This window comes from Melanotaenia boesemani, chromosome 5, assembly GCF_017639745.1.
Source record: "Melanotaenia boesemani isolate fMelBoe1 chromosome 5, fMelBoe1.pri, whole genome shotgun sequence".
Lineage (NCBI taxonomy): Eukaryota > Metazoa > Chordata > Actinopteri > Atheriniformes > Melanotaeniidae > Melanotaenia > Melanotaenia boesemani.
Window position 1 is genome coordinate 32,160,418 of NC_055686.1, and position 10,140 is coordinate 32,170,557.

At 39.6% G+C, this 10,140-nt stretch overlaps 2 protein-coding genes across 2 annotated transcripts; both read right to left on the reverse strand.

The window, feature by feature from the left end:
- Positions 1–857: 857 nt before the first annotated feature.
- Positions 858–4,791, reverse strand: LOC121639885 (signal-regulatory protein beta-2-like). The gene is made up of 6 exons (XM_041985477.1): positions 4,651–4,791; positions 4,225–4,569; positions 3,799–4,137; positions 2,092–2,217; positions 1,118–1,146; positions 858–1,042 (listed from the first exon to the last, which is right to left on the reverse strand). The coding sequence occupies exons 1-6, from the start codon at positions 4,691–4,693 to the stop codon at positions 893–895; spliced, it is 1,032 nt and encodes a 343-aa protein (XP_041841411.1). The 5' UTR covers positions 4,694–4,791; the 3' UTR covers positions 858–892.
- Positions 4,792–5,613: 822 nt separating this feature from the next.
- On the reverse strand, positions 5,614–9,652 carry LOC121639325. Its single transcript, XM_041984486.1, has 6 exons — positions 9,599–9,652; positions 9,172–9,516; positions 8,746–9,084; positions 5,917–6,051; positions 5,789–5,820; positions 5,614–5,694 (listed from the first exon to the last, which is right to left on the reverse strand). The coding sequence occupies exons 1-6, from the start codon at positions 9,639–9,641 to the stop codon at positions 5,614–5,616; spliced, it is 975 nt and encodes a 324-aa protein (XP_041840420.1). The 5' UTR covers positions 9,642–9,652.
- Between the last annotated feature and the right edge of the window lie 488 nt (positions 9,653–10,140).

Consider the following 10,140-nt stretch of genomic DNA (forward strand, 5'->3'; position numbering starts at 1 on the left):
CAACAATAGACATGAAGCACAAGACTTTCTCTGTTTAGATTTAAACAAAACAATGACCAAAACATGCGATGGATTGGCCACCTGTCCAGGGTGTACTCTGCCCCGACCCTAGCTATTAGCTTCAATTATGCTCCTTTTACGTATGTAAATAGGTATGTCTGTTTCGAACATTGTTAAACATCCCTGCCCACTTGTGTCCACCAACCTTCCCGTTGGAAGACGGCTGCTCTTCCTCCTGAGCTCCAGGTCCTCCTGGTTTTCAACTACAATTTTAAGCAGCTTAACTAAATAAAAATGCTTAACCAGCTGCCGCTTTCGCAGTGATCATTTATAGAATTTCTATCACACTGACTGCAGGTTCAGCTTTAGCCAAGATGCTAACTGCAATGGTTTTCAGAAATTAGCTTTTTGAACATCCGCCCACATCTGTCAGTTGCCACGGAAACTCAGCATCAGCACCAGCTGGCCTGACTGGGAATACTTGTGATGGCTTGTTATCATCTACAGGTCAAACAACAACATCTTGGTGGGTTAGAAAGAAAATCAAAGGGTAATCTAGTTAATTAAATATTTCATTAAAACTATTAAAGCTAAACACAGCATATTACATTGTTTATTATACCCTATGATAATTTAATTTATATCATTTATTAAAATGAATATCTTATTTACATAATATTGTGTGTAATAGTCAGTTTCTTTCCATCATCATCTTTACAATCATATAGTAATCAATACAAGATATTTCTAGACCATACAGAAGAAAGGTCATCACTTAAAGCTTATTGACTTTTTTTAAATGATTACAGTAAAAAATTAGTTGATTACAGTTCAAACATCTTTTGTATTATTGAAATTGAGACACAATATAATTCGATTATCCCATTTGTCCTCAGTCCCAGGACGGCAGCTCTTGGCTCTGTTGACAGCTTCTGATATCCGAATAAACTACAGACTCTCCACTGTACTTCAGTCTAGCTGGTCGGGGGACGAGGTTTCGGTTGGCCGAACACACAGCTGCATACGTGACAGCATCACTAGGCTGTGAAAAAAAAGTAAAGATTTGCTTTCACAGCTGGACAGTCATAAATTAATCTTTACTGTTCTTTACTCTGACCTGGTTGACGTCACATGGCCGTCCACCTGCTACACAAGAAACGTTAGAAAGTAAAACATTTCAAACAAATACAGAAAGAAAAGATTAAAAAAGAGAAGAAATAAACAGAAAAAAACCAACCTTCCCACCCAAAAGCCTGTTTAAAAAGTCTATAAGAGCTTATTAAATACAGTGGCAGTGTCTTGGTATTAAAGGAAGGTTGTTCCACAACCTCAGAGCAACGCTTCAAAACCATATTTTAAAATTCCGTGGTAACCATAAAGGATGGCTAAAACAGGCATGATATGGACATGTTTGTGTGTAAAAGCCTTGCAGCCGAGTTGTGGATGACTTGAATGATGGCAATTTCCTTCTTATTTAAGGTTGAAAGACTTTTACAGTAGTCGAGACACAAAAATAATATGAATAATCATCTCCAATTCCACTCTGGACACAAGATGTTTCAATTTAGAAATATTGGGGAGATGAAAGAAACCAGTTTTCATTATGTTCAAAGTGTTTACAAGGAATTCGCTAACTAAAACATTACATCGAGACGAGGTAATATTTCATTAGAGGGATGACTGTCAGAAACAACAGTTTAACTTTCTGGTTTCTCTGAGTTCAGTTTTAAGTAATCATTTAACTACTGGTTGTTGGACAAGCAGTTGGTTAAGGATGATAGTTTGTGGAATTCAGTGGGCCTAAAAGAGCAAGACAGCTGGATATCCTCAGCATAAAAGTAGCATGACACACTCACTGTGCTTGCTGATTATCTGCCTTACTGGAAACAGATGTAAAAGAAAAGGTTCAGGGCCTAAGACAGAACCCTGAGATACCCCACAGGTAAGCTGTGTTAATGCAGACAGAAACTGGTTTTTAAAAAAACATAAACACTTTGGACAAAAATCAATGAGAAGAACCCTTTTAAAACCACCCCTGACAACCCAACCACATCTCAAAGTCAATTAAATCAGAATCTGACAATCTCTTACCTGTAGAGTTTTTCCTCTGGGTCTTATACAGCATCCACATAAGGAGGACTGTCACAGTTCCAAGTATGATGTTTGACAGCATCAGGACTAAAACAGTTTGGCTGAGCACCAACGGTCCACTGTCAGCTTTAAATAGAATAAACAGATAGGGCTAAAATGTTTGTAAATACTAGTCATGGTTTCTCTTTTTTTCCTATTGTCTATTGTGTAAACTTTAATTCACAAATTACTTACTGTTTTGTGTTCTTATAATTATTCCTTTACCCCTCAGTTAGACTTTGAACAATGCATGACACAGGTAAATGTAGGTCTGCAGTAATTTAATTTTAAAATAAAATGTCACTAAGTACTTTTAGTAAATCAAAAGCCAAATGTAAATTGGATAAACTTTACTTATCTTACTTTGGTTTTAGTGTAACACAGGATGACGTGAGCTTGATTTAAAAAGCATCTTGCATGATATCAAATCATTTAGCAAATCTTAGTTATATTAGACTTAACTAACCAAGCTGAGTAAACACAGGTAATGTTGGTCTCCCAGGGGCCCACTACACAGCTCCAACTTTTAAGCTAATGTCCTTTAGCTTTGTTACTAAAAGTGCTACATTACTCTGAATATTACATTATTGATTTGTGTGAGAAGAGCTATGCTGAAAACAGTTTATTCACTACTGAGGACTTGCTTTAAATAAAGAAATCCACACAGGTTTACAGCTAAAGAGCAGCTAACAACACGCTACTCAAGGAGCATTTAGCTACTCCTTCAGGCGGATTTATACTCACACGGGGTCTGCATCTGCATCACCACCATAGGCACCACTTAGATCTGCAGAGGCTCGACGCACGCCTTTTTCAGACCTGATGTACACCCCTGCTATGCAGACGGTTACATGGAGGTACTCCCTTGTGATTGGTCAGTTTGAGATCACGTGTTGCCAGATATCTGGATCTTCTCGCTGACTTTGTGTGGTAACCACCATTTTTAAAAACAATAACCAGTGGATCAAGTTGATGAGAGGCTGATCAAATTATTTCTTCGTTTTCTTCCACAAGCTAATAAAGACACTGAACCATACTGGACGCCATTGTTGTTTTAAAACAGAAAATACCTACCAAACTGAAGTGAACCATCAAAAGAACTCTGACCTGGTGATTTTGCCGGCCGATACCACCCGTGCTGCCACCTTCAGATTAGGAGGAGAAACTGCAACACAACACCAAAATGACGCGCACCCCCTACATTCGACTGCAAGAACAAACTCACCACTGTCAGCTACGCCATAACCGACCGCATGCAGATGTCACGTGGGTATAAATCCGCCTTTAGCTCCCAGAGTTGAGTTTATGTATTTAACATCAACATTTTAAGATAGTTAATATTGCACTTACAATAGTACTTTATACAGCATTACTTTTTTATCTGTGTGAACATAAAGGGGTAAAGCTAATATATAAATATATGTAAACTCTAATATAACTAATATATAAACTGCAAAATGCGACCCTTTTATGCCAGATTTTTGACTGGAGAAATTCTCCGTAAAGTTTTCCAGAACTGATTTACACCAAGTCTCTTTAACAAGTATGGATAAATGAAATTTGTGACTCATATTTTTAGTTGCATTCTTTGTCTTTTTAAGATTTTTTCATATAAACCAAGAGCATGTTGGACTTAAACTCTTGTGAACTACATTATTACTGTCTTACTGTTAATAATGGTGGTCCCATTTCCAAACAGTATCCGTCCACATGAAGTCACAACACAGTGGTAGGTCCCAGCATCTTCAGAGCTGATCTCCTTCATGAGGAGGTTGGACACACAGGTGGTCTGTCCGCTCTCAGTCCTCTGACAGGACCTGTTCTGATCTTCAGAGGAGTAAATCATTTCTGGAGCAGATTTTTCAGAGTTTTTCAGCCATACAACATCAGTATTTTCTGCTGAGCAGTGATCAGATCGAACAGAACAGCTGAGAGTCACAGAGTCTCCTGACTGGACTGATTCAGACTCTGGCTGCTGGACGACAGAGTCACTGATCATCTTCACACCTGGAAAAGAAAGCAGATAACCTCTCATCATAACTATGAAGTTCACTTTCAGACAGAGTAAATTCATGTTCCAAGATGAATTAAAACCTTTCAGCATCAAAAAGGTTCCTGACCCAAACCGAACATCGTTTAAGTGCATCACTCCACAGAAGTACGTTCCAACATCATCCCATGATGTTGTAGATATGCTCAGATGACTGTTGATGTTGTCAAATTTGACTGAAAAACGCTGTTGAAATTCATCAGCAAGTACACTTCGATTATAGTTAGGCTCCATTGTTGCAACAAGCTGCAGTTTTCTCCCCATAGTCAGCTTGTACCACACTCTTATTTTCAATATACTCTTTATGTAGCATCTAATAGTCGCTGAGTCGCCAAGCTTCAGTGTTTCTACAGAAACAGGTTGAGAGATTTCCCTGGACTCTGCCACACCTGAAGGAAACAGTCAGGATATATTCAGCGTTGTTTTTAAAGTGTAAAGAAAGTTTCCACAAGTCCATGTTTGTTACTCACACAAAGACCAGAGCAGGAAGACGTTTACAAAGACCACCATCATCTTGTCTGCTTCTCTAGTCCTGCTTCTTCTCTGACTGAAGCAGCAGAAGATTGTTCAAATTCACCAACACTGACTTGTCCTACATTCCACCACATGTGTCAGGTCTGGTCGGCTCGTCATCCTCAGTCTGCAAAATTATACGTGCTGGGTCACACTGAATCATAAAAAACCCCTAAATTGTGACCTGTTTTCCTATCAGCAGAACATTTGGAGGAGGCCTTTCATGTGGGTTGTGGGATAGTTTCTGTGTCAGCTATGAAGAAACTGCTATCATAATTGCATACTTTCCATATTTATCTGTTAATCACAGAGCCAGCAGCCAAAACTATCAAATTCTATTCAAAACTGTAGTAGTTTAATAAAACACGCTTAAAGTCCTACACACTGAAAGATTCACTTATATTAAAAGAAAAAGTCTGATTCAAGAATTTATGGGCAAAAAAAAAAAAAAAAAAAAAAGAATTTATGGGCATAACATTTTATTTTTTTACCTGAAACACACTTTCGGTCTTTTTTTGTTTTTTTAGGCACTAAACATTGAGTTACAGTTATGAAAAAACATCATTGTACTGTGTTATTATATATTTTATAGTAGGTGATTTTGTCTTAAAGGCTTAACATGGAAAAACTGTTGGCATTTCTTATGTTCTTACATTTTCTATCTAAACATCATTAAACATCATTAAGTCTGAAGCTTTCCAGGAGGTCTGTGCTTGTTAGCTTCAGTTTGTAACTTGATAATTTCTGAACAGAACTTTTACTGATGAATCACTACAAATTAAATTTTTCATAAGTTTATTCACAGACTGTGAAAATAACAGGAATTCACAGGTAGTTGCATATTGTGTTTATTATAAAGCTTACTTATTTTATTTTAAAAAACATAATCTCCTGTAATGCAAACACACAACAAAACACATTTATTTGCGCTGCTTTGCGTTGACGTACACACATTCGCTCCAGGTGTCATCTCTCTTTTTAAGATATTTTTCATCTTGGACCTAAAAATGGTATGACAATCACAACAAAGTTTATTAGAACTGAAATCCACATCCCTGTCCATGGAAAATGATGTAATCATGATAGTACCTTTACCTCTGTGCTGGTTGTGGAAAGAACTGAAAGTGCTGCACAAGAGTCAAAAAGGCAATGATAACTATTATTTAAACTGTATAATGTTATTTCATTAAATAAACAATAGTGATTATAACAGCATAAGTTACCTCTACAGTGGCTGCAGTTCTTCTGGCTGATGATGCACATTAAAAAAGTCAGATAAACACTCAGGGTGATGATGATGATGATGACCACCAAAACGTTTTGATTTACATGAAGAATGAGACTGAAGCGTGTATCACCTGCGAATCCAGACATATAGAAACATCACATCTTTGTTTTTGTTTTTCTTAAAATTACTCAAATTGGTGCATTGAAATTCACTTTTTACAATTATTACATTGTTAAGGTAGCAAATTTTCTTTTAATCTTTTGATAAAACACGTTGCTAAGTATTTCAGCTAGCTAGCAGCTTCTACTCTGTTATTATTTCTATATATATTTTGTATGAGATGTCTTATTTGACATTTTAAGACAGTTACTAAAAAATAGGTCCTGTACAAATTAACACGTTAATGCAAAGAAATTAAGTTAGGGAATTAATGCGTTAAATTTTTTAACGTATTTGCAGGATGACAGAACAACAACTACCACTGGGGATGGGGGGACTGCTGACCTGGAATCAGGATGTTGTGGGTCAGTGGAATACTTCTAATACTAAAGACTTCTTCAATCCTACCAACCATTTCTTCAGACGAAGAAGCAGAGATAGGGGATCACGGATAGGCTAGACTATCTCCAGGATTGAGGTCACTGAGTGGTCAAAAAGCTCCTCGGTGGCAGGGGCCCAGGACTAGATGAGAACTGCCCAGAGTTTCCTAAGGCTCTGGATGCAGAGGGGCTGTCTTGACTGACACGCATCTGCAGCTTCACATGGACATCGGAGACAGTTCCCCTAGACTGGTAGACTGGGGTCATGGTCCCCTTCTTCAAGAAGTGGGACCAGAGGGTGTGCTCCAAATACAGGGGAATCCCACTCCATAGCCTCCCTGGTAAGATCTATTTAGGGGTACTGAAGAGGAGGGTCTGCTGGATCGACAAACCTCAGATTGAGGAGGAGCAGTGTGGTTTTTGTCCCAGTCGTGAAACAGTGGACCAGCTCTACACCCTCTTCAGGGTTTTGGAGGAAGCATGGGAGTTCGTCCAACCAGTTTACATGTGTATTGTGGACCTCAGCAAGGTGGTCGACCGTGTCCCCTGGGGTGTCCTGTTGGGGGTGTTCAGGAGTATGGTGTACCAGACCCCCTTGCACATGCTGTCTAGTCGCCTGTGCGATCGGTGCCAGAGCTTGGTCTGCATTGCCGACAGTAAGTTGAATTCATTTCTAGTGAGGGTTGGACTCCACCAAGGCTGCCCTTTCTCACTGATTTTGTTCAGAACTTTTATGGACAAAATTTCCAGGTGCAGCCAAGGTGTTGAGGGGACCTGGTTTGGTGGCCTTGGGATTGGGTCTCTGCTTTTTGCAGATGATGTGGCTCTGTTGGCTTCATTGAGCCGTGATCATCAACTCTCACTGGAGCCATTCGCAGCTGAGTGTGCAGTGGCTGGGATGAGAATAAGCACGTCCAAGTCTGTGACCATGGTCCTCAGCCAGAAAAGGGGGAAGTGTCCTCTCCAGGTCAGGAAAGAGGTCATACCTCTGAGTGAAGGTATCCAAGCATCTCGGGGTCTTGTTCACAAGTGAGGAAAGGGTGGAGCGGGAGATCGACAAGTGAGTCGATGCAGCGTCTGCAGTGATGTGGACTATGCATTAGTTTATTGTGATTGTGTCAGGTGTGGAGCGCCCACAAGTGCAGTCCACCTAGCAGGATCCATGACATCACAATATCAGGAGAAGTGGAGAATCACAAGATTCTCCACTTCCAGAATAAACGTCTCGTCGTCCATGATGACAACAAAAAAAAAGGAAAACACTGAGACCTCCTGACCGGTTAAACACGTAATAATTTCATGGTTCAGCAGCGCAAATCTGCATGGGGGCTTTTATTTTGAGAAATACCGGAAGCTTTTACTCTGCTCCCATGTCTGATTTCTGGTCTGCCCCTATCTGAACTGCGGAATTTATGTATTCTGGGTGAGTGAAGCGTCAAAAATAGACTCAGTGCGTAAATTTAGCGGAGCGCTGCAACAACAGCTTCAGGGACGCTTCTGATACGTGCTGCGGCGCACCCAGTATAAAACAAACCATTAACTAAAATGGCCGCGAATAGCAGTGCAGGCCACAGCACAGCCGCAACGTGCCACACACACACCCGGTATAAAACAGGGATAAGAGCTCGGTCATCTGACAAAGGCTCAGAGTAGAGACGCTGCTCCTATGCACAGAGAGGAGCCAGATGAGGTGGCTTAAGCATCTGGTTAGGATGCTACTTCACAACATGTCATCTCAGGGCACTTTACAGACAAATCAATTCGAGCCATTTTACAATAAATATTAGTCTTAGGGAAGACCCAGGACATGTTGGCTTGATTACATCTCTCAACTGGCCTGGGAGCAACTCGGGAGTGTTGGCACCTCGCCGTGTTGATTTACATCAACTCTAAACTTTTACTCTTTCCATTAATAAAAAGCAATTGGAAAATGTTTCTTTATGTTTTTTTATGTCCTTTATATAGTTTTTTTTTTTTTTTTTAACAAATGATTGAGATGATACTTAAGACTGTAGTAGGATAATTCATAGGATAACATTTCTTTTGTCATTACATACCCAAACCAAGTGGTCAAGATAGTTCAGGCAGGTTTAATTCCACACATTTTAAATGCGATATATTTATTATAATCACTTCAAATTTTGCTCTATGGTAACATAGGACATAATACATCTATTAATATATTCAATCTGACAACTCCTAGGACCTGATTTCTTTGCCATTTTAAGATTTTTGAAGTATAAACTGACTGGATCTTGGACTTAAACTCATATTCACTGTCTTACTGTTAATAATGGTGGTCCCATTTCCAAACAGTATCCGTCCACATGAAGTCACAACACAGTAGTAGGTCCCAGCATCTTCAGAGTGGACATCCTTCATGAGGAGGTTGGACACACAGGTGGTCTGTCCGCTCTCAGTCCTCTGACAGGACCTGTTCTGATCTTCAGAGGAGTAAATCATTTCTGGAGCAGATTTTTCAGAGTTTTTCAGCCATACAACATCAGTATTTTCTGCTGAGCAGTGATCAGATCGAACAGAAGAGCTGAGAGTCACAGAGTCTCCTGACTGGACTGATTCAGACTCTGGCTGCTGGACAACAGAGTCACTGATCATCTTCACACCTGGAAAAGAAAGCAGATAACCTCTCATCATAACTATGAAGTTCACTTTCAGACAGAGTAAAATCATGTTCTAGGATGAATTAATACCTTTCAGCATCAAAAATGTTCCTGACCCAAACCGAACGTCGTTTAAGTGCATCACTCCACAGAAGTACGTTCCAACATCATCCCATGATGTTGTAGATATGCTCAGATGACTTTTGATGTTGTCATATTTGACTGAAAAACGCTGTTGAAATTCATCAGCAAGTACACTTCGATTATAGTTAGGCTCCATTGTTGCGACAAGCTGCAGTTTTCTCCCCATAGTCAGCTTGTACCACACTCTTATTGTCAATATACTCTTTATGTAGCATCTAATAGTTGCTGAGTCGCCAAGCTTCAGTGTTTCTACAGAAACAGGTTGAGAGATTTCACTGGACTCTGCCACACCTGAAGGAAACAGTCAGGGTATTGTCAGCGTTGTTTTTAAAGTATAAAGAAAGTTTCCACAAGTCCATATTTCGTTACTCACACAAAGACCAGAGCAGGAAGACGTTTACAAAGACCACCATCATCTTGTCTGCTTCTCTAGTCCTGCTTCTTCGCCGACTGAAGCAGCAGAAGATTGTTCAGATATACCCACTTGTCCTACATTCCTAGACATGTGATTGGTTTGTCTTCGGTCAACCCTCCCACTTTTCATTTCTATGTATCTGTTCAGGGGGAAATAGAGTGCTGCACAGTTAGTGGAGCTATGCAGGATTGTCTTTGTAAATAAGAATTTGTTTTTTACTTGCCTGGTTAGGCGCCTCTTTGTGGAAGCGTAACTATCAATTTAGTCCACTAATTCACAACAAAAAGTCGTCTTAGGGAACAAACAGACAAAAATCAACTCTTTTCTTTTAAACTATTTACACATTAAGGTCTTGTATACCAGAAAAAAGTTAAAACCAATGTAAACAAAATGCCCCCTGCTGGGAATCCTTGTGTCAGATGTGTCTTTATAAACAGATCCTTTGAAAACGGCAAAACCAGGAAAGACAGTTTACATAAAAACCAGTGAGCATTAGATTG